This window comes from Prosopis cineraria, unplaced genomic scaffold, assembly GCF_029017545.1.
Source record: "Prosopis cineraria cultivar Desert tree isolate PC_DT_omini unplaced genomic scaffold, ASM2901754v1 PC9, whole genome shotgun sequence".
Lineage (NCBI taxonomy): Eukaryota > Viridiplantae > Streptophyta > Magnoliopsida > Fabales > Fabaceae > Prosopis > Prosopis cineraria.
In genome coordinates, this window is record NW_026555340.1 from 16,889,303 (window position 1) to 16,913,294 (window position 23,992).

General features: G+C 32.5%; 3 protein-coding genes and 1 pseudogene across 3 annotated transcripts; all 4 read left to right on the top strand.

Annotated features, from left to right (window-relative positions):
* The window catches only part of LOC129319606 (putative E3 ubiquitin-protein ligase LIN), a 4,943-nt pseudogene extending 3,880 nt beyond the window's left edge, over positions 1–1,063 (top strand).
* Positions 1,064–6,691: 5,628 nt separating this feature from the next.
* Positions 6,692–13,319, top strand: LOC129319607 (WUSCHEL-related homeobox 8-like). The gene is made up of 6 exons (XM_054964704.1): positions 6,692–6,818; positions 7,256–7,271; positions 7,850–8,107; positions 12,245–12,303; positions 12,984–13,045; positions 13,224–13,319. The coding sequence occupies exons 1-6, from the start codon at positions 6,692–6,694 to the stop codon at positions 13,317–13,319; spliced, it is 618 nt and encodes a 205-aa protein (XP_054820679.1).
* LOC129319608 (putative E3 ubiquitin-protein ligase LIN) lies at positions 11,958–18,083 on the top strand. The gene is made up of 8 exons (XM_054964705.1): positions 11,958–12,303; positions 12,984–13,005; positions 13,224–15,023; positions 15,334–15,458; positions 15,542–15,572; positions 15,664–15,691; positions 15,801–16,410; positions 17,658–18,083. Exons 3-8 carry the CDS (start codon positions 13,332–13,334, stop codon positions 17,809–17,811), a joined length of 2,640 nt encoding a protein of 879 aa, XP_054820680.1. The 5' UTR covers positions 11,958–12,303; positions 12,984–13,005; positions 13,224–13,331; the 3' UTR covers positions 17,812–18,083.
* A 709-nt stretch (positions 18,084–18,792) lies between these two features.
* LOC129319609 (uncharacterized) lies at positions 18,793–22,047 on the top strand. The gene is made up of 3 exons (XM_054964707.1): positions 18,793–18,828; positions 18,932–19,239; positions 21,599–22,047. Exons 1-3 carry the CDS (start codon positions 18,793–18,795, stop codon positions 21,651–21,653), a joined length of 399 nt encoding a protein of 132 aa, XP_054820682.1. The 3' UTR covers positions 21,654–22,047.
* Positions 22,048–23,992: the final 1,945 nt, after the last annotated feature.

Here is a 23,992-nt window from a genome sequence, read left to right on the forward strand (position 1 = left end):
TATTTTTTGTCAATTGGATCAATTGGCTAATAGGCCAATTATATGTAGATTGGCAGAATTCAAGTGTAGAGTAAGAAAAGAACTTGATAGAACCGAGTAAAGCGATTGAGAAAGTACCATAGGTCCTTTCTCTTGTGACAAAAGGGTTGAGGTAACCAGATAACTTTCTCTATTTGGCTATTTATTATAACTATATGTAAATTTGTTATCTAGTGCATGAAATGGTTTAAATGAGCATTTTGTGTTATTGCATGGTTATTGCATGAAAATAAACTTTGACCGAATAAACAAGTGAAATCGTGTGATAGTAGTAATAATATGCATATATATGTATGTGTGTGTGTATGGGGGTAATTAGGAACTTATAATTGGGTCAAAAGCATGATCATAAGGGTAGAAGTTTACCCGTGTGGAGTGTAGTGAAAGACCATATGGCATCATTCTTTTGTTTCCGACGAGGTATAGTGTTAGAAAATTGTATCTCCTTAGTACCTATTGAGGTGCGGTGTTAAAGATTATTTTTTAGTACCTATTGAGGTACGGTGTTAAAAATTTGGACTCCTTAGTATCGATATGATGTGGTGTAGAATTAATGACACCCTTTGTGCGTATTAGGGGAAACCATGATCTAAAAGAAAGTGAGATAAAACACCTTTGGTTAGATAATTCTATCACTGAAGGTGAGCTCAAAGCAAATGAGAGTGTATTATTTTAAGGCAAGGCTATGGTTTCAAATTGAGGTACTTTGGGATGTTCGATATATAGTAATCGTGCTATATGTTAAAAAAATAGTGAATAGTGGTGAATATAGTTTTAAAAAATTGGTGAAATGATATATATATATATATATATCTACATATATTGATGAGATTGAAGTGCAACACCTGTTATATGTTTATTTCATTTGTATATTATATTATACTTATTTATGGTTACATGTGATAGTCAATAATAGAGAGTTATTTTATTACTGAGATTACTATTTCAACTTATGATTATATTTTTACAGATTAAGGTTAATTTTATCCTTCACCTATACACGAAAGATCAACATGGACCTTAAATTTAGCTTGGGATCATTTCTATCCTTCAACATAAAAATTCCTTTCTCCAGCACCCTAGCGTTAACTTGGCTAACGTCCGTTTAATGTGGGTCTCACCATTGTATTTTTTATTATAAACAATTGTTTGTGCCCCCATATTAATTATTTTATATTCCCCCACTCACTCCCCTCCCCCTATCAATGCAAATCCCATATGCTCTTCTTCATCTTCTTCTCCGCTCTCTCTCCTGTAACTCACGATGGCTTCTCTCCCGTCGATGCCGATGCCGATGCCGATGCCACCCAAGACATCCCTTCTCTTTGTAAGTCACCAGCACTAATTTGCTTCGACCCATTCCTCAAGTACCGTCACCTTCCCACTCTCTGCCTTCATCATCAGACCCATCAAATCCTTCACCACTCCTTCTTCTTCCTTTACCACTTGCTTGAATGACAAAGACACGAGTTGCATGCATTATATATATAATATCTCTGTGTGTGAGAGAGGACGTCGGAGAAAATTGACCAAGATGGAGGAGAGAGAGAACGTGGGCAGAGAAAGAGAGAACATGGAAAAGTTAAGAAGCTTCGGCTCTCTAGTGAGTGCAGTGAACTCCAGGTCCACTCTCTAAAAATGCCATCATAATCCAGCTTCAAGGATAGCAAATCGAACGACAACCTTCCGTCTCCTCTTCCCTCTCTCTCCTCCCCCTTTCTCTCTCCGTCTCCCGTATAAACATGATGATGCTGCTGCTTCCACTTCAGTTGCTTCCTCATGTCATAAGCATTCTCCTCATCAGCATAGTACTTAGCATCCACGTTCAATAGACTCGAGTCAAGCATCTCTGATTCTTCCTAAATCAACCCAGGCTTCCAAGCACATATAATCTATTTGTACCAGCTTTCTTCTTCTTCCCCACCCACGTGAAGGGCCTTGCTTGCTTGACATTCAACCCTGCATGCATGCCCTATCGTTCTCCCCTGTTTCTCTTCTTAAAAACAGAGACAAGCTGTTGGAGATCCTTGTTGGAGGATAGAGAAGAGACAGAGGCAGAGACAGGACTGAGAAGGACATGGTATGGAGCTTGCTTGGGATTATGGTTGTCATGCCGACATGTTGTTGTTGAAATAAATTCAATAGAAGCTTAATAACTGATAAAAGTTGCATAAATTCAAACCTGTGTGACTGCGAGCTTTGTGGTTGCAATAGTTATGAACATGTTGAAGATGAGAGTGATGAACATGAAGGTGGAGGAAGGTAGGAAGCCACCATACTTCGATGTGATAAACACTTCACTATGGTGCTATTTGTGAAACTCAAAGAAGTTCGAGGCTACTGAAGGATTTTTGGTAACGGGGTTGCGGAAGAGAGAGAAGGAGAGAAAGAGAAATAAAGTAGAGGAGAGAGAGAAGTATTTTTTACATTAAAAAAAAATTGGTGAGACTTACTATAAAATATTTTATAATAAAAAATATTAAAAAATTTAAGTGCGGCATCCACTAATGAAAAAAATGAAAATGGCAGGTAACGGAGCAAAGAATTTTAAGGTTAAAGAATATAAATAACCTATAGTTAACTTTAGGGTTATTTGTAATCTTTCTATACTTCTAGGGCATTTTTGACCCTTCACCCTATTTTTACAGGTTAAAGTAATAGTCAAGGCAAGAGGAAAGAGTCAGGACCAGCATAATGGTGCCGTGGCTATGAAATCGTTGAGTTTGTATAATGAAATAAGACTTAATGTGAATATTGTATATATAAGTTGTTATAGGAATTGCATGCATGTTTAAGTTATAATTTTTGGGAGATTTGTAGTATAAATTTTAGCCCATATGTGGAAATGTGTGGTGAAATGATTAACAAGGGCTAAGATTTAATTATAAATATGTTGTGAATGTGTAAAGTTATAATTTATGGTGAATTCATAGTGAAAATGGCCAAATGAGTTAGTTTACAAATGTAAAAATGGGTTGTTAAACAGTTAAAAAGTGATATATGTGTGTTTATGATATAAAATATGGTCAATCAAATGTATTAGGTTCTTTTGAATTTAGATTAAGGCTTAAAACGGTCTAATAAGACAATATGAGTGACTTGTGTGCTTGGGTGTGCTAAATTTTTTTAAAAAATAACTTTTTGCATCTGAGTGTTTAAATTTTGATTAGACTGTTAGATCATATCCAAACCTATCTCATTAGTAAGCTTATGAGCTAGGCTTTATGTAGACACTTGAATCACTCTAATTGGACGTCCTATGTGGAAATAACACACGTCAAAAGTTCATCATGTATGCTATTAAATGATAGCTATAGAAGCTAGCATGTGCACCGCAGTGCATGGCACAAAGAAGGTCAAAGCTCATGGCTTTATACCACATGTTGTGGTGCATGTAGTGCACGCTACAGTGTGCAAACCATAATCTGACCTTATTTCTTTGTTTCAAAGGTATGCAATGATTGATATGAATATATATGATGTATTTCCGCTTTATTATGTTAAATTGGAACCCAAATGCATTGCCTAATAGACTATGGGAGTTTCAGAACGTGAATGAACCTTATCAAGCCCAAATGGTTGCTCAAATAGCCCATGCACCTATATGGACGTGAATAGTGAGATAAACATTCATTTAAAAGGTGAACTCCATGAAAAAGATGTGTCACAAGCCTAAATCTATGAAGAGTTAAGCTTAAGAGATGCAAATCCTAACTTAATGTAAGGAAGACTACAAGTGGAGCCTCTTACAAGTAAGGAGACTTGAAACCCTAGTGAAGAGGTCAAGGGTGACGTGATTCTGAGTCCCTTATAATCCTTTGCTTGTCTCCTTAATTATTTTCTATTTAGTGATCCTTTGACTTAACTCCTTTTCTTAATTAGTAAGACTAGTCATGGTTTTTTATTTTGAGTCTAGTCAAATATTAAGATTAATTATATTTTTTTAAGTTTTGCAATCTCATAAGTTTAGGATTACATCTCCTAATTATATAGTTGAATATTTTCTCTTTTACTTTATATTATTTTTGTTCCCTTTTTAGTATTAGAAAATTAGAGTTTTAATTTTAGAAAATCGGCTTTTTTTATGAGTCTATACATATTAGGCGTGCTTTCTCTTGTAAAAAGGGAAGCGAAGTTGAATAAAATTATTTATTTTAAAGTTTATAATTCTTGTGAGCCTTAATACTTTGTAGTAGCATCTCATATGAAAAACGGATATGATCAAGAGCATGATCAACTCTTGTAATGTCTTCAAAGGCCTCCTTGATCATCATCCTATTGTTTATTTCATTTCTTTTTTTGTTCTCATCATAAATTTCATCCCTTTCTTTTTGTTATTATGTTTTTGTTGTGTTTCAGGGCTCTATATATAAACTAGCATAATTTCGCTTCCACATCCTCTATCTCTCTCTCTCTCTCTCACACACACATAGAGAGAGAGAGAGAGAGAGGTTTATGAATGCATAAATAAGCATTTGTTTAAGTTTTGATAAGTAATTTTACAAAATTAACAACAACTCAGCCAAAAATGAACCACTTGAAAAAATTGATAGCACATGTTTAATTTTACTAGTATTAAGCCCCGACTCAAGTCTTGATAAATAACCTTATGTAATTAACAATAACTCATTTGAAATTAACAAGTGATTATAAATGATACCACATGTTTAATTGTATATGTATTGGTTCTGTATAAACAAGCATGACATTTATTTAGGTTTTGACAAGTAATTATACGTAATTAGCAACAACTCATTTAGAATTAACATGTAACTATAACTGATAGCATATGTTTAACTGTATAAGCGTTAGTCCTTTATAAACAAACATCCAATCAAGTTCTGACAGCTAACCACATGTAATTAACAATAACCCATTAAATTACTACACTTTATTAAACTTTTGGGATAATTAGGTATTTTCTCATAAAATCTTATTTCATACAAGTACCAAGAGAGTGCAATGAAATTTCATATTTTTAAGTTTCTTCTTAAAATAAAAACTCTCCAATGGTCCTTAGATGATATTTTCCCAATAATAAATTTGTAAAAACTATAAAAAAATGTAATGTTAAATTTGACCATCCATATGAAATATATACAAATCAGATTGGTGATGAAGAACTTTATTAAAAAATTTATAATTTTTATTTTGATAAATATAGGGTAAAAAAAATCAAATCTGAATCCAGATATCATCGAGGGTGATGAGCATAAAAGATAATCTATATTTAATATTAATATTTTCATATTTTTTATAAATTGTTATTTTGATAAATAAAATTTTAAAATACCTAATCTGATGAGGTAAAATGAAAGGTCCTGATCTGATGACTATCGAATGCGACGCATCAAAACACGCTGAAATATTAGAAGCAACGGTTATATTTTTCATACACACATTATGATCACATAGCAATTAAGCAAGTTGAATTTTTGGGAATGAACTTTACGGGGAAACTTCTTGAGAGATTTTATAAACTATTTTCTTTCTAGCCGAGGAGATTTTATTTATTTATTTATTTATTTTTTAGAGGAGATGGAGATTTTATAAACATTTCAAAGTACGGAGAATTGCTTAAAAGTAAGTCAATGGTAGCTTTTTTCTGTTTGTGATGAGTAATATGTGGAAGGTCCAGGTTTACAGGTTTTATTTTTTTATTTTATTTTATATTATTAAAATAAAAATTATTAAATTTTAATAAATCCGTCTTATAATAAATATAGAAAATGCATATTTAAACTAGATGATCTAATTTACTATTAAAAAATTTTATAAATTAATTATTTAGATATATTTTAGGTAGTATAGATTTAAAATTTTTAATGCGCAACTTTTTCTTTAAATCTTTTTTAAAGTTTCAGTTTGTAAATTATCGTCGAGATCAAATTGGACAATACAAATTAATTATAAGCTAGATTTAATTAAAATTTTATAATTTTTATTTTAATAAATATGAAATAACACATAAAAAAACTGTAAATCTAAACCGTTGAAATTAAAAATATAGACAATCCAGATTGTTGATCAGGCAAGGAGCATCAAAACCAATGCATTTTTTTCTTGCCAACGTGAATAGTAGTCATTATTAGTGACTAATTGATTAATATTTTCCAAATTTATTAATTAAATTTATAATATTAATTAATTCATGACAAATCATAACATTGCTAGCCAGTCCTGTAACCGCAGCCGAAGAGTATATAATAATGTCTTTATGTGACCGACATCGAGCTTTTAATTTGACCAAACCTTTATTATTATTTTATTTTGGAAACAACCAAACTTTTTACTAATTTGTTACCAAAAATTAAGCTGATGATTATACAACAATACAACTTTTTAACACTATTCAATCTTCAATCATCATCAAAAAGATTACATGGTATCTGTAATATATATATATATATACACACACGTATATGTTACCAAAACTTAATCCCCAATCTATCAAAAATCAAAATAGGAAACTCTTATATTCTTGATTAGGGTTCTCTAGTCTTATATTCTTATCCCTGTTGTGCTATACACACACACACACGTACTCACACATACTCCTGAGGGATGTGTAACAGTGTGAAGAAGAAGATCATCTGAGAAAGAAAATCTGCAGTGAAAGATATAATTAAGGAAGATTATGGAAAGGAAGGTGATGACCGATGAGCAAATTGAGATTCTAAGAGTGCAAATAGCAATATATGCCTCCATTTGTGAGAAGCTTAGTGATATGTACAAGAGGCTCATGTTTCAGCAGCAACAAGATCTTCCACTTCCATTAGGTCTCTTTCTAATTCCCTACTAATTCTTCTTCTTGTTCCTCTAATTTCCATTCTCTTTATAATTAGATTTTACTTTCCCGTGCGTTGCGTCTTCATTGAGGTTGAAAAACAATTGCATTGTTTATCTCATATGATTAAAGATAAACTTGCAATGACAGTTAAAGAAAGAAAAAGCTCGTCTTAAATTGATTTTGTAATGGATTGTTCTGTCATGAGTGAGAGTGTTGCAGGAATTTTTGTGATGGATATCTATCTATCTATCTATATGTGTGTGTGTGTGTGTGTGTGCAAAATTTTTATTGCAGAATCCATAATTATTTTTGAAAGACACTTTTTTATGCGACAAATTTTCGTCCCAAATTTTCTATTTTGCTAGAGATTTTATTAAACAACGTCCTCCACTAGGGTTATCAGTATATCTCGGTGCTGATGATGAGATGAACTTTTTTGTGTGTATTGTATACCATTTAAGCAGATTAAGCTGTAATATTAATGACTTGTAAATAGCATTATTATTTATCAATTTTAGTTTTATATTTAAATATCATTTTACATATGAAGCAAATTAATTAAAGTTTAGTTTACCAACGTAATGGAAGGAACAAGAAAAAATTAATTTTCCCGGGGAAAAAAAAAAAACTTGTTGATATGATGTGATGCATGTTCGCGGGAAAGGAGGAAAAAGAGGGGTGTTTTGACGTAGCTCTGTAAACTTCATTTTTATATTTCCATGTTAATTCAGTTTCAAATTAAAATTTAGAAACTTTTAGGATGTTGATCCATATATATGTATATATTATTTTTCTCTTGCCATTATTTTCAAAATTTAAGATCTTACAAGTCATTTTCCCAAGAAACAAACAAACTTGCTAACAATGGCATGCTCATCTACATATATAACATCGATAAAATTTTCAATTTATAAGTTATAAACAGTGTGACTTATCCAACGATGTAATTTATTTAGTGACTGTTTGAGTATGTTTAATTTCTTTACCAGAAGTGAAGTTGGAAGACATTATTCAACAAAGAGAGCCATTGATGTTGTATGGTGGCCAGAGATGGAGCAGCCGAAGGCGATGGGCTCCGACGAGAAAACAGCTCGAGATTCTGGAGAAGATATTCGAGGAAGGCGACGGAGCTCATCCGAGCAAGGCGAAGATCAAGGACATCACTGCCGTGCTAAGCCACCATGGCCAAATTTCTGAGGCCAATGTGTACACATGGTTCCAGAACAGACGCGCTCGGTTGAAGAGGAAGTTGCAGAACCACAACATAGAACGATCACTGTTTGATAATGACCATAATAATAATAATAAATCACAAGCGATGATTTGATGATGAAGATGACTCGAGTTCATCATCATGAGTCAAATGTCCACGAGTGATAATAACAATAGACCAGTGCAAGGTGAGTCCATGTCTAGGGATATATATATATAATAAGCATGCGTGAGTTAGTGAGTGTGTGTATTTCATGTTCTTGTTAAATGACAGTCCAGAATCATATATGTGTGTGGGTGGACAAACTTGATATTTGCTATATATTGACGCTTATACTCTATAGTTTTGATGCTTCCACCTTTTTTTTTTCTTTTTCTCCTCTTAATTTTTGTCAGAAATGTGGTTCCGTTGGATGAAGCTAGAGAAGTGAGCCATACTATTTTTCATAACTCATAAATAATACAAGCTGCAAAAAAAAAAAAGCTAAAGTGAACATTTAGTCATTTAATTTTAGACGTTTCATTTTAGTCCTTTAATTTTATAAAATATTTTTTTAGTTCTTTAACTCTACCACTTTTAGTTTTACCTTAATAATTTTTACATTAAACTTTTAAATATTAACAAAAAATTTATATTAACATATTAAGTTTAATTTTTTTTAAATACTAATAATTGACATAAAAAATAATCATTTGAAATTAAAAATGTTAGGATTAATGGGTTAATAAATATTTTATAAAATTAAAGAATTAAATTAAAACTTTATATAAAATTAAAAGATTAAAATTATACTTTAGGAATATATATGTATATAATCTATAAATTTGTGCATTTGTTTGGGGGAATGCTTTATAGAAAAAGGACAATGACACCTAAGGCCTCCAAATCAAATAAATTTGCACTTAAGGCCCAACACATTTTGAATTTGTTCTGCAGGCCCAAAGGCCTAAAAATAATATATTCTCAAGTGAAAAGACTCTTTTGTTCCTTATTTGAAATGTACATTTCAACTGCATGTACAATATAATGCTCATACATTAATGACAAAATGTATGTTTATTATATAGATTGTGTAGTCTAGTTGAACAATATGTACAAGTTCTTGAGGTATATGAAGAATATAATGTTTACACATGACATGACAAAATTCATACATTAACAATATAATGGTTGTTCATTGTATATAATTTGTGTGGTTTAGTTGAATATGTACAAGTTCCTCATGTGAATGAATAATAGAATGTTCATATATAATACAACAAAATTCATACATTAATAACACAATGTCTATTCATTATGCATAATTGATGTAGATTAGTTGAACAATAATATACAAGTTTCTTGAGTGTATAAAAAATAAAATGGCTATGTATAATATAACAATTCTATATATTAATAATACAATATTCGTTCATTTTACATAATCTATGTGGTTTAATTGAATAATAATATATAAGTTTTATAAGTGTATGGATAGCAAAATGTCCATATATAATATGATATGATCTAGGGGTGTTCACGAGACGGGACGGGATCAGGATACCCCCATCCTGTGTCTCGTCCCAAAAAAAAAATTGGGACTGAATTTTGTTCCCGTGTCCCGTCCCGTCCCGAAAGTCGTCCCGTCCCATTAAGATTCGGGACGGGACTGGGATAAGATCGGGACGTCCCGCCGTCCCGATAAATGAAATAATATCAAAAAAAGATCTGAATAATAATGTTCATTAAAATTTTAAATTATATAATTTATTAAGTTTAAAATTAAAATAACACAAGTACATAAATAACAATAATTTAAAATCAATTATTGAATTATATTAATCACAACTACATATTATAATAAAAAATACAAGTGATCTTTATGCTATAAGATTAGCAACAACAGGCAAGTCAAACACAACATTAAATAATTATTCTTCTACTTTAGTAAAGATGTACTAAGCTAATTACTCTTTTAAAAATAAGCAAGAAATATGTTATAAATAAAAGTTATTAAATAGATAGATATAAGAATAAATTATATTAATATAATTAATATATTATAAAAAAGATATCGCCATGTTTACTTCATGCCATTAAAATTATCAATATAAAAACACTTTAATTTTAAATAAGAATTGTAAGTATTAAAATTATAATTGATATAATTAATATAAGTATAAATTATATTAATATAATTAATATATTTAAAATAAAAAATAATATATATAATATTCGGGACAGGACGGGACGTCCCGATGGTAATCCTGTATCCCGTCCCGTAAAGTCCCGTCCCGATTATTTTTAGACCGGGACAAGACCCGTCCCGATCATATCGGGACGATACCGGACCAATCGGGACGGATCCAGATTGAACACCCCTAATATGATCCATATATTAACAACATAATATTTTTGTGCATGATATTATTTTTTCAAATGAGGGGCAAATGAGTCCTTTTACCAAAAAAAAAACATATTTACATTTAAGGCCCTTGGGCTTGAAGAGTAATTTCAAAATATATTGATTGAGCCTTAGATGCTAATTTCTTTGATCTGAGGGCTTTAAGTGCTATTGTTCCTAAAAATAAACGTGAAAAAAACAGCGACATACTTTAAGGCTAACATTGTCTCGAAGATTTTGAAGTAGCTAATAAAATAATGGACATGCAGACTGCCTAGGATATTTTTTGTGATCTGACCTAGATTATGACGTAATTTGATATCTTGTTGGAATCTTTACCTAGAGAAAAACATTCTATGCTTCATTTAAACTAGGATTTATTTCATTTCAAGTTTTACAATTTATTATTATTATCTTCATAATTTGTGGCGTTAATAAGATCATTATATTCCAGCTAAAAAAGTATATCATTAAAAAAATTAAAAAAAAATTGTTACCTAGTGGCAAAATGAAAGTTTCTCTCCTTTGCCTGTGGACATCGGTAACATTTAATCAAACCACGTTAATTATTATTAATGGAGGTTAAATTTAGTGTAAGTGACTAGTCTCTTACAATGTAAATTAAGATTCAAATTCTGCTGAACATGCAGCGTCCAACTGTGCGTTAACATAATTCTTTCTCCAATATAGGTATAAAAAACTTAATTAATATTACAAGAAGAAATGCATTTTGGACCCGATTAGGTATTAAAAAAATTAGTTAATATTATAAAAATTTTAGTTAACATTTTGTATTCGATTTACCAGGATAAGTTGACTTGTTTTGTAATATTATGTTCATACCTAAGTCTTAGGTTTAAAATAACTTAATGTCTTTTAACAAATAGGACAATCTTTAAAAGTAATTTTTTGTTCAATATATATATATATATATATTCGTAACATAAAATATTGAATTAGTATATTGATTAGTTTAATAAAATATTTTATTCATGATAATTTGATTATAGTTGAACTATAATTTTGATAATTAAATTATTAAACTCATGCCTTGACCAACAAATTTAATTTTTAATAGAGAGAATGGTATTTCCTTCGTTTAAAAATGTATGTTGTATGTTCAAAAAAATAATGTAGTTTTAGTCTTTTACGGTGTAATTATTGTCTTTATTTAAAAGTATCCCTATCGATGAATGATTTTATATTTATTGTAGGGTATTTAATAGGGATAAATATGAAAAGATAGAATTGATTTAAAAGTAAGTAAATATTTTATTGAGGTAAGATTTAGTTAAAAAAAATTTTATTTTTTAATGGAAGAAGTAAGTAAGAACTTTATAAAAATATTACTGTTAAATTAATAAAAAAATCATGTATGGGTTTATAGCCTATTGGCCTAAAGTTTTTCGATTTTTTTTTTTTTTTTTGAAAGAGAAACATAAAGAGTGGACTGCATGAACGTCAATTGATAGTTGGCGCTCATTAGCGTTAAAACCTACAACGGCCGGCCAATACCGAATCCACTAGACAAATGATACAAAAGGCAGAGCTTGACAGATTCAAATAATTCCCTCACGTCACTACCCGTCTTCTTTACCTGAACTCTCACCATTCTCTCTTGTAGCCAATTGTTCTTGTTCTCACTATTTTTCTATTTGTTTTTTTTCCCCTAATCCTTTAATTAATGCAGCACGACGCTCTCATGGACTTTCTCCAATCTCCATTCTCCTATGTTCTCTTCCTCAAGCTTCTCTCCAATATTCTCAAATTCTCTTCTCTTGGATCTGAAGACTCTGTTGTCAAATCGATTGGATTTCAGGTGTTTGCTTCGACTTTCATGGGTTGCGGATGAACGGAAATGTCTGAATCTTCATCGTGGTGCGTCTTTCTTTTATCTTCTTTGTTGATATGCCACACGGTTATTGTAAACTTGTGATGGAAGTCTCAGTAATAGTAAATAAGAGCACGAAATGATTAGTTACAGATCCTAATATTTATTTTGTGTTAAGCTTCATGTTTTGCGGAACAGGAATGTTTGTGATGATTATTGCGTCTTTCTTTGTCTATTCATTGTTTTTTAATACAGAGTTATTGTTAACTTGTGATGGAAGTCAGTAAGAATTGTGAATAAGATCAACAAGATTTCTGAAATTGATTCTTGTTACATATCCTAATATTTCTTATTAGTTATTTTCTTCAAGAATAGAAACATTTTGGGATTATTAATGCGTCTTTCTGTATCCTTTTTATATTCCTTTTCATATTAAGTTATTGTGAACTTGTGATAGAAGACAGCATGAATAATACAAACACTCCTCCTGAAATTGATCCTTCTTACGGATTCTGGCATTTCTTTAATGTTATATCCTAACTTCATCTGCGAACATGATTTTTTTTTAACTGTTCTTGCTTTTTTTAATCTATTTTATATTGTTTTTTTATCCACAATTGTTGTTAACTTGTGATAGAAGTCAGCATGAAGAATAGGAATATCGTTTTTGAAATTGCTTCTAGTTAAAGATTCTGACGTGTTTTTAATTTTACCTTTTTCTGTGCAGGTGAATTGGAATTTTCTGATCAGTATTGCATCTTTCTTTATCCGTTTTATTCTCTTTTCCCCGTAAACAATTATCGTTAACTAGTCACGGAGCTCACTTCAGCCGGAATATTAAGAACGCTATTTATCACTCCATTTTTGTTTAAAATTCTGATATTGACATTTCTTATCTTCAGCTCTTAGTTGCATATTTTGGCTTGATTGAATTGTTTCTGATTATCATTCTGTTCTTTGTATGCAGGAAGATATACCTTCCGACCAAACTATTTTAAATTATGGATTGCCCTTATTCTCTGTGGGCATTTTTTCCCTTGTGACGATTGCTGTAGATATCTAATTTCCAACGTAAATGGCTTCATCTTTGGAGGAACTTCTGGCAGAAGAAGGATTCAAGGGAAGTAGAAGAATCGCAAGGACCAGATCTTCCCTCCAGTCTAATCCTGTAACCAAGCCCCATTACTCTATCATTGACCAAGAAAAGAGACTTTCTGTATCAGATGACAGAATTAGAGCGGAGAGAACAAAATCTTATGCCTCACAATGTCGGATTGGAGATAATAGAGATACTGCTCAGAGCTGGAGACCAAGGGATAATCTTGCTGAAAGAGATAAATTGGATGAAGGATTGAAGAATGAAAATGTTGAGAAATCTTCCAGCAACACGAAGTTAAGTAAAAACCATGACAGCAAAACATCAGCACGCATACCTAGGAAAGAGATAATTGAAGTGGGTGAGCAAAAAGATAATAGAGTTAAAGATATATATTCCAATGAATTGTTGATTGCAAATAGAGGGAAAGAAAAAGATTTCATTGATTTCAGGTATAGGGAGAAGTGGCATGGGACGCTGGTCAAGGATGCAAAGTTGGATAAGAGGCATGGCAGCAGTTCTAGCACACTTATGGTTGGACAGTTGAGTGGAAATACAAGGAAGAATATAAAGCAACAAGACAGGTCACGCAGTAGATCAATTAGCGGAAGCTTTGAAAATAGTTATAATAAAAAGCATGGTCTTGCAACGCAGACACCTGCTGATCTAGCTCTTGATGAAGTTGCTGTACAAGCAGTTGTTTCTATTCTCAATGGTTATATAAAACGCTTTCTAAAAGATGAAGATTTTCGGACTACAATCCATCACAATTGTTTTTCTTCCTTGAATTTCATTGAACTGGAAGACGAGAACGGTACTGAGACCAAAGTCATAAGAAGTCTTGAACAAGCTATTGATACAATAGAAGAAGCTGCCAAGGAGTCTGTATCTCAAAAAGAATTGAAAAGGACCTCTTTGCAGCTAAGCATTATTACAGGTCTAAGCTTAAATGATTTGAAGTATGGTATTACATGTGGGATTCCAAATTATAAGTTGTCAGCCTGTGCTCATCTTTACCTCAGTGTTGTATATAAGATACAGAGAAAGGATAAGATATCAGCGAAGCATCTTTTGCAAGTATTTTGTGATTCACCTTCTCAGGCGCGGACAACATTGCTGCCTGAATTGTGGGAGTACTTATTTTCTCCACATCTTTCTCATTTGAAGGCATGGTACAACAGGGAAGTTCATATTCTAGTTGATATGCCAAGCAAAACGAGAAAAATAAAGCATCTTGAAAAGGTGTATAATGAGCATTTGGATTCTGGGACTTATTCATTTGCTGTATACTACAAAGACTGGCTCACCGAAGGCGCAGAAGCTCCGTCAGTTCCTTCTGTCACCATTCCATCAATATCTGCTTTAGAAAGTCGGCTAGGAAGTTCCCTTGGTCATTCTTCTGAATTGGCTTCGTCTGTTGATTCGTTCTCACCACAGCCAATGGTCAGCAAAAAACTGTATGATTCTGTCTTTGGTAGCTCGAGTAAAGCTGGAGTGGAAGAGGAGGAAGAGCATACAATGGAAGATAACTTAGAGAGCTGCATGAGACACTCACACGGTTCATCTATTGCTGAACAAAAATTAACGTTTGTCTCTGAAGTGGTTAAATATACAGATGAAGATACTGAAGAAGATTTTAATAAGATGACACTTGCTATTGAGCGCCATACTGTATGTTTTGATTCTCTCATTTTATTATTTCTTTTCATCTTATTCCTTAGATTGCATTGGTATTGCTATTTTCTGTTTAACCATATGATAATAATGTGTACCTACAACTGCAAATAAGTAAAGTGAATAGGTTATTTTACTGGTCTACAATAATGATATTGGATTTTGTTTTTTGCAGTTATGTCATGATATTTATGGCATGTTTTCTTTTTTCAATAAATTATTGATTGGAGTCACATATACTTGTTTCTCTTTTCTTTTGCTCTGCATGACTGCATCTAACATATCCTCACATTTGTTTTTGGTGTAGAAGGGAACCTCAATGATAGATGAACAAAAATGGCAGGGGAAAAGTGTCAGTGATGATATTCCTTACTCTTTCACTCGTGTAGAAAGCAACATGCTAGATGATCTATGGCATGAGAGAACTAGGAAGTCACTCTTAATGAAGTGACAGGATCTGTTTTAGGAATGCAAGATGCCAAAAGGCATTTTGTGTCTACTGTTTCACTGTCCAGTGAGGAATCAGTCTCCAGCTCTGTTGTAAATGTAATGTATTCTTAGCTAATTTCTATAGTTTGATAGTGTCCCCCCCCCCCTCTCCCTTGTGACCTCTTCTGACCTAATTATTTACATGCAGCCAACAGAGACGAGCTCTTCTCCTAAAGGTAAAAAATAATTACATTCATTAATTTAAGTTCCATGAGAAATCATGTCTTATTCTATCATAATCCAAGGGATGAGTGGTAAATGAAGTGCATAACTACTTTGTTGCAGGATTATATTTTCCAACTGTTCCACAGGAGTTCGTTTGTCCTTTGACTGGAACTTTATTTAGGGAACCAACTACCCTTGAGACTGGTCAAACCTTTGAACGAGCAGCCATTAAAGCCTGGTTTGAAAAGGGAAAGAAAACTTGCCCTGTGTCTGGAAATAGTTTACATTGTGGTGCCCTGCCATTTACTAACCTTGTTTTGAAGCGTCTGATTGATAATTGGAAGTCAGAACAATTTAGTCACGTCCTGGATTTTGCTTCTCAAATTGTGGGCAAAGAAAGCCATAAACTGAAACATGATGCGGCCTCTGTTTTTAATTTGGAGAGTCTCTTTACTTCATTGGATGGAGTAAACAAAACAAATTATGTCAAGCAACTCATATCTATAGGGCTCCTGTCATTTCTTTTTAGGAGGTTTGAATTAGGAAATGCGGAAGAGAAAACACATGTGTTGGCACTATTGCTACATTGCAGTGAAGCAGATTCTAGTTGCATGCATCAGATCGCAAGAAACATTGATAAAAAATGTCTTCTTGACCTTCTTCAAAGCAAGGATGTTGCCCCAAGAACAAGCACAATTTCATTACTTACTGAATTATTCTCTCTTAAAAGGTGAATATTATCATTATTTTCTATATTTCTTGGGTTTTGTCAGCTACCTCAACTTCAAAGTTTATTATATTATATTACTAGTGGTCTTACATGATTGGAAGCCTCTTCCTTTTAGTTTGCAGAGAGGGTGACACGCAATAAAAGGCTCAATTTTTCTAGTTCTCTCTTTAAGATGAAATAAATTATTTATTGGAGAATATTTGGACTCAATGTTTTCCGTGTTTGTTCATTTATCTACGCAAATGGAAAAGCATGCATCCTAATCTGTCTTTGATAGTTTAGAAACAACTCAGTTTGACTATCAACTCCTTTGTTCACGCTTCTAACTCTTTAAGGGGTTATCAATAAATATGGTTCTCCATTAAAGCGGCTGTTAAGAAACAACTCAGTTTGACTATCAACTCCTTTGTTCACGCTTCTAACTCTTTAAGGGGTTATCAATAAATATGGTTCTCCATTAAAGCGGCTGTTATACCCCAGTGTTTTTCCGTCTTTAAATTTTAAATGTTTACGGTAATACTTTTTAGCATATTACACAAACAAAAAGTATTATTATTTCCGAAAGTCAAATATTTCTAACTCATAAAGTAGAATATCTGGTACAGCACCTGTAAAAGTTTAAAGTCTAATCTTATCTATAATCATTACCACTGAAAAATTTATAAAACAAAATTAAAATAAGAAACATGTAGATACATAATTGAGTAGGGGCATAAGCACATCTGGACTTTGGCATATTGTTGGTGCTCAAATTACTTGTACAATATTAATAAACAAGGGGTGAAGTATTGTTTAGCTCTACATGTTAAGGAGGTGAAAATCCATTGGAATTGAAATGCATACCATAGAGTCTTGCAGCTATCGGAGGTAAATTGTGCTTTATACTGAAAATTAAATGTAACACTTATGGTCATGAGGGTTGCGTTCTAAATTATTTGATCAATTAGACTTTGGTATCATGTCAATGAACCACTTGACCTAAAGGATGAAATTCTTAGATCAACATAATGGCTTTTAAAACTCTAATAGGATAAATGATTCCGTTCTTTTTCGTACCCAAAGGATAATTAGTTATAAATCATTGTGACATCATGTTGAACAAATTGTTGAGGGTAATTCCTTCAGGCACTTTGGTATATATAGCACTATATAATTTGAGTTCCTGAAAAGTTATAGCTCTTATGATCGCTAATATTGCTCCTTTCATCTATGAATACTTTTTTTTTCCCTAATATTTTTTGTCGCAGAAATGATGTTATTTCCTTCTTAAATGGCTTTTCTGGTGCGGACATACTGAACACAATGAATGCTCTACTTTTGTATCTTGATTCTTCTCTGCATCAAAAGCCCCTTGTTGCTGTTCTTCTGTTACACCTTGATTTACTGGTATGCTCCCAATAATCCTGAAAATCTTGTTCTGGTTTCCCCATCGTATGCATTCAATGTCATTTTTCTTGTACTATTAGAAACAATCTTGACTGACGTGAAAAGCACATAAACGGATCAGGCAACATGAAAATCCCAAAACATTTAATGTAGGCATTGGTTTAATCAACAACTTGGATATAATTATTTTACTTTTTAAAATTATATAAGCTAGATATCGGAATGTAGTGATCTTTCTAATTAATTACTTGCATAAACTAAATGACCTGCAAGTACACTTGCATGCAAGAAGAGTGAAAGCAATAGCATCAAAGTAACTTGTGCAAGATTAAAGATAAAATTACACAGAACTGTGGAAAGTTGTAATTATTGTTAATTAATAATGCCTAACATTACAATTGTATGATTTCTCTCTTTTCATGATTAAGAAGAGGGTTTCATATCATTGGAATGTTCCTTTCTGAAGATTGGTGGTTTCCAACTTATTGTTAGTTTCTTTTTCCGACGTATATAAGTTCTAGTCTGTTGACTATCAGGAAAACTTATTCTTCTAGTTAGGATGCTGATTAGGAATGAGGGCTATAAGGGCATATTTCCCCTGTCCCCCCCCCCCCGGGGGATCCACTTTAACAATCCTTGCAATCTTCCTCCTCCGCCTCCTCCTCTTCTTTTGTAGTGTGTAATGAGAGGGGGAGGGGGTGGGGGAGGGTGAGGATGAGGTGAAATACACACCAACTTTTTATGTTCTGTTCTCACTTTTCCCTCCCACTTTCTTGTGTTTTTTTTTTTTATCGGTTTTGAACCCTATTGAATTATTACATAATTGTATCGTTGGAAGCAATCCTTTGTTCTAGTTCATCAGTCTCTTCTAAATTTTTAATCTCTAAGTTTACATTTCTTGATAAAATTTTTGTTTTAATCGTATGATTCTTACCTCAGCATCTTGATAGCTGAATTTATGTACTCCTTAAGTTATTACAGTTGTATGGTTGTTTCATGGACCAAATCGAATTGGTGCTCAAGCTTCTAGAAGTATTTATTCTTATGCAGAACAATTTTGCACTGTCATTGGAATCTATTTTGATTGCATAGTTCACATGATGTAACTTGGCTGATATTTTAAATGACACCATAGGAAGATGAAGAAGAAAAGAACCAAGAGTGGCTGGTGAACTTGTTAGAATTGCTGATTGGTGATGGAGAAAGCCCATTTTTGAAGAACATTTCAAGATGTTTAGCCTCTAGATACCTAGATTTGGTGAAGGTGTGCTTATTAACAGTTACATGGCTTAGCTCCAGACTTCCTGTACTAAATAACTCTGGATCTCCCCTTCCTGCATTCTCTGCCATCATCTATCAGATGAAAGGAATCCTGCAAAGTGCCGATTTGGAGCTCAAGACTCTTGCGTCTTTATCCTTGTTTTCATTTCAGCAAGATATCAGGTTTGTGCTTTATAAAATTTTGGCCAATTTCAGAATTATTGCAGGCAAGCATCGTATAAACTGGAAGGAGAAAAGAATGAGCCAAAATTTATATACTTATTTCATAATTTATACCTTACAGGTTTAGAATACATACATATATTCATATTTCTGCATATCTATTCATTTTTCTATGCTTATTTGATACAGATAAACATGAGCTGTGAACTGTAATTTAGAATATAGATCAAAATTTTGAAAAATAAAAAAAATTTAAGTAATTGGTTCAAAGCACAATAGTGTCATGCAATCTATGCAACCAACCTTATCTAGTGGGATAAGGCTTGTTGTTGTTGTTTAAGTAATTGATCCAATCACCAGTTTTACCAGTTTTGACCTGCTCAAGGTCAGTTCACCAATGGTTCCCGGTTGAATTGGTTGAACTGACAAATCTAGTTGGGTTCTCAGAATAATGATCACAACATCACATGCAATATCTACCTTCATGAGCCAAGACGCATGCTAATGGTACTTTAACTTAAATTGTGAGGATTTCTTGGTTCTAGTTTCGCTGAATTTCTTTTTTCATGGAAAAGAAACATAAAATAAATGGAGGGAAGATACATGATAAGATAGAAAACTACCTATATGTGAGATGCGTGATAAGATAGAAAGGCAGGGATAGTGTTTACTAACTAATTAACAACAGAAAAAGATCATAAAAGAAACTCCCATTATTTCCAACACCCTAGGGAAGTGAATATTAATAATACTTAGCTTGCAACTTGGTTACTCAAACTTGATCCTTATCTAGAATTTAGTGAGTAAATAAGCTATCTGAGCATTGTCAAAATATAACACCATTCTGTCATGCCTGATTCAACTGTCTTTCATGGACAATCTATTTCCGCATAGTTAGATCCATAATGGTGGAGAGGACTTTTTCCATCCCGATAGTTGCCAAATTATCATACCATAGTTTCATATGAGTTTCAACATCAATTTTCAGCTCTTTAAGGACTACTGGTATCCAAATCCCTTCAGATATGCCTCGAGTTAGTGCTTGAAATTATGCTTTAGCATTACTCCACATTATCACTGGTTGTTTTTTGATCATCCATACAACCAAATTACCCACACAAAGTTACAATAACTGGTGATGGACCTTCAGTCAAGAATAATGGATTGCTCGAAGTGTTTTTTCTTTTTTTCTTTTTTTGTTTTTTTTTTTTTGGGGTAAGTGAAGTGTTGCTACAGGAGATACTAAACTGTAAATACACTCATCATACTGCAATTAGACACTGTGCTCATGATTTTCACCAGGTATTTCAGGTGGTACAAAGTTTCCATAAACAGTTCTTTTAGCGTGATTACTGAGGAACTTTGGCAAGCTTTCCTCTGGAACCTTGAACCGACAAAATCCTTTTTTAGCATTGCCTAAACCTAGTATCATATCAGCTCTTTACAAATAAAAGAAGGTATATCTCTGGGTAATATATAATGGATCCATTAGTAGATTTATTCGGTTAGGACCTATTAAAAAAGTAATAATCCATTTTCCCCTTATTTTTCATGTTCTGCTTTTGATCCTCCGAAGAAAATACTATGCATGAAACAACTAGTGTAACTAACCAGTTACAAGATGATTTACATAAACAAAACAAGAGACAGGATGATCAGTGATAACAAATTTCTTTTTTTCTTTCATTTCAGCCGCTCCTTGTCATTTTTTTCAACCTTTTGCACATTGCACTGTTGGCATAAACAAACATTAGCATGGGACACAATATCTTATGGTGGAACATAGACCGATTGAATCTATCATTGGGTTGGGAGGATCAAATAATAATGATTAGTCACGTCAAAATTCACATTGACTAGATGTCACCAAGTACTTCATTTATTACAATGATAAACTTCTAAATGTATATTTTAGTAAAGTGGTCATTAGATATGATTAAGTACATCTAATGCAAATAAAAAAAATTAAATTTATATTTTAGTAAAGTCATGACCTTTTTCTTTGGTATGAGAAATTCTTAGATGAACTGGTGCTCTAATGTCAAAATCAATTTATATTTAATGCCAACTGAATGTTATATTTTTATTGGACAGACCATAGATAATGTGATACACTGGGTCTATCTAAAAATTTCTGCTTTGGCATTTCCAATTTATGATATCCCCTGTTAATATTCTTCTCTAATTAACCCCGTTATGCGGTGAATATTTTAAGGGATATCGATGAAACCATGTTGATGATAATAGTGAAGATAAATGCTTTTTTAAAGTAATGTGGACATCATATATGCACAGTTCCATTATCTACACAGAATTTTTATTCTCTGTTGTTTAATGCATTATATTCTTAATGTTGCAGAAAGCAGGGCCCTTTTGATGAGTATGGCAGAAGATATTGTTACACCTCTTCATAGTCTTATTGATGTAACATGGACTGCAAGGAAGTTGCTTGACATGTTAGGGAAGGATTTGTAGTCTTAAGGAACCAAATACCAAATGCTTATCTCTACAAATTCTCAAAGATCCAATTCTGGTGATATCAACTTTTTTTTCTTTTGAGCCTTGTTAAGAGGAGTAAAGGAAGGTCAAAGAGAACACTTTTAAAAATTGTTGATTAAGATATTTTAGTTAACATTATGTCTAAAAGCTTGGTATATGATAGATCACAATAGCGTCATATAATCTACGTAGCCGCCCCACCTAATGGGATAAGGCTTGTTGTTGTATCAACTTCGTTTCTTTTGCTTTTAACATATGTAGGCTGCATCAGACAGGACTTGGAAGTGCATTTATGGACACACACACACACACACAAGTTGTTGATATTTATTTGTCAATTGTGTTAGGATATTTGTTTGGATATCATTTTAAAAAAATTATGTAAATTTTAGGTGCAATAAAAAAGAAGAAGAATTGTAACATTTTAAAATTTTAATACCGAAATTATAAGCTGATTGAAGGGTAAGATTTGGGATTTAAAAAAATGGAATTAAAGAAAAACTAGAAATTATGTGTTCATCTTGTCAGGAACGTGACTCAAGGTGTTATCATCACCCACGGATAGACCTTGTTGGAAAGGGTTATGCCCTCTGTCCATCTCCACTCGTAGAGAAATCCTTTGTTGAAGCTATCTACTCATGGACAAGGATAGGGGAGGGGTCTAACTAAGTGGGTTTTACACAAGCCCGCTCACGAAAAACATGATATTTGCATTGTAAAAGTTGAAAAACACATAAATGTCAAAGAGAGAAAAGGGAAAAATGGAGGGTAGCATGTGCTTGGCTAGGGCAAAATATTTTCAACCATTGAAGGAGTTTTGGAGTTAGGAATCATAAGAAGTAAGTTCCTATTCCCTTCCTTCTCCATTCTAGCTTAATCTTAAGTTAGGGTTTTAATTTTCCTTTGAAATTTTGGTTGAATCTTGGTGTTTCTAAATTTGAGGAGGCTATGGTTGAAATTAATGAATGAAATGAAGTGGTTAGGATTTAATCTTGCTTCTAAAATGGTGCGTACTGATTATTTAAGCATTAGGATTGATTCTTAGTGGTTTTAGCTAAACCATGAGTTTAAAATGCTCCAATATGATATATGTAAATAAATGGATGGTTTAATTGGGTTTATTGAAACATAAATAAGAAATTTGAACCATGAGAAGTTGGATTTAGGGAAGAAACAAATTTTAGAAATTTTGGATTTATTAAGGGTAGTTAGACCCTATGTAAATGGCATAAATTGTTGATTTTGAGTTCTATAAAGCTATAAATTTTAATATTTAAGTTAATGGGAGTTTACAGAATTAATTGGAGATAATGTACCCATTGTTTGTAAGAAAATGAAAGAGATTGTTTGTTTAGGTTGATTAGGTGTGATGTAAGCGATTGAAAGTGAGTTATTATAAGGTAACATTGATTATTATGGTTGTAAATTGTAGAGCCGATAATTCGAGCTAAGCTCGACAGGCTAGCCTAAACCTGCCTAAAAAAAGTTAGGGCCAAACTTGACTATATGGGCCTTTTTAAAAGGATAGGATATTTTAAGCCTGGCTTGAATTGAGCCCAACCTAAATCAGTCTGACCATTAGAATTTACAACTCTATATGTATATAGAGTTAGTATTTTTGGCCAAGCTTGACGGCTCAACCTAAATCCGGTCAAAAAACTTAGGGCTAACCTTGGCTATATATGCTTTTTTAAGAGGATAGGATACTTTAAATTCAACTTGAATTAAGCTCAACTCGAATAAGCTCGGCCCGCCTAAATTACCAACTATAGTAAATTGTAGACTAACTATCAAGTGCACCATTCAAACTTGGATTTGACTTGGGAAGTAAGTCTAATTGAAGGGTATCCTTTGATGACCTAAAGGTTTAAAGTAACTGGGGAAACTATTTCTTAAATTTTGCTTGTTTAGTTGACTAATAAATATTATGAACTTGAAATTATATTTTTATATATGTCAAATGATGTGTTTTATGTTTTGAAAATTTATGCAAGCAGGCAAGGTTGATGAAAATGTGATTTAAAATGATGATTTATATCAAAACTTAAACATATGTTTAAATGTGATCTCATGGGTATTGAGCATGGTTAGTGAATGAGTCATAATACCCTAGTTAGGCAACAATTGAAATCCACGTGGATTTGCCATACTTAGACAAATTGTGTGTTAGGCACATACCATGCATCACCTTCCTTAAAAAGGGGAACTAGTGTGAAGTCTAGTACACATTTAGATGGTCGTGAATCATCATCTC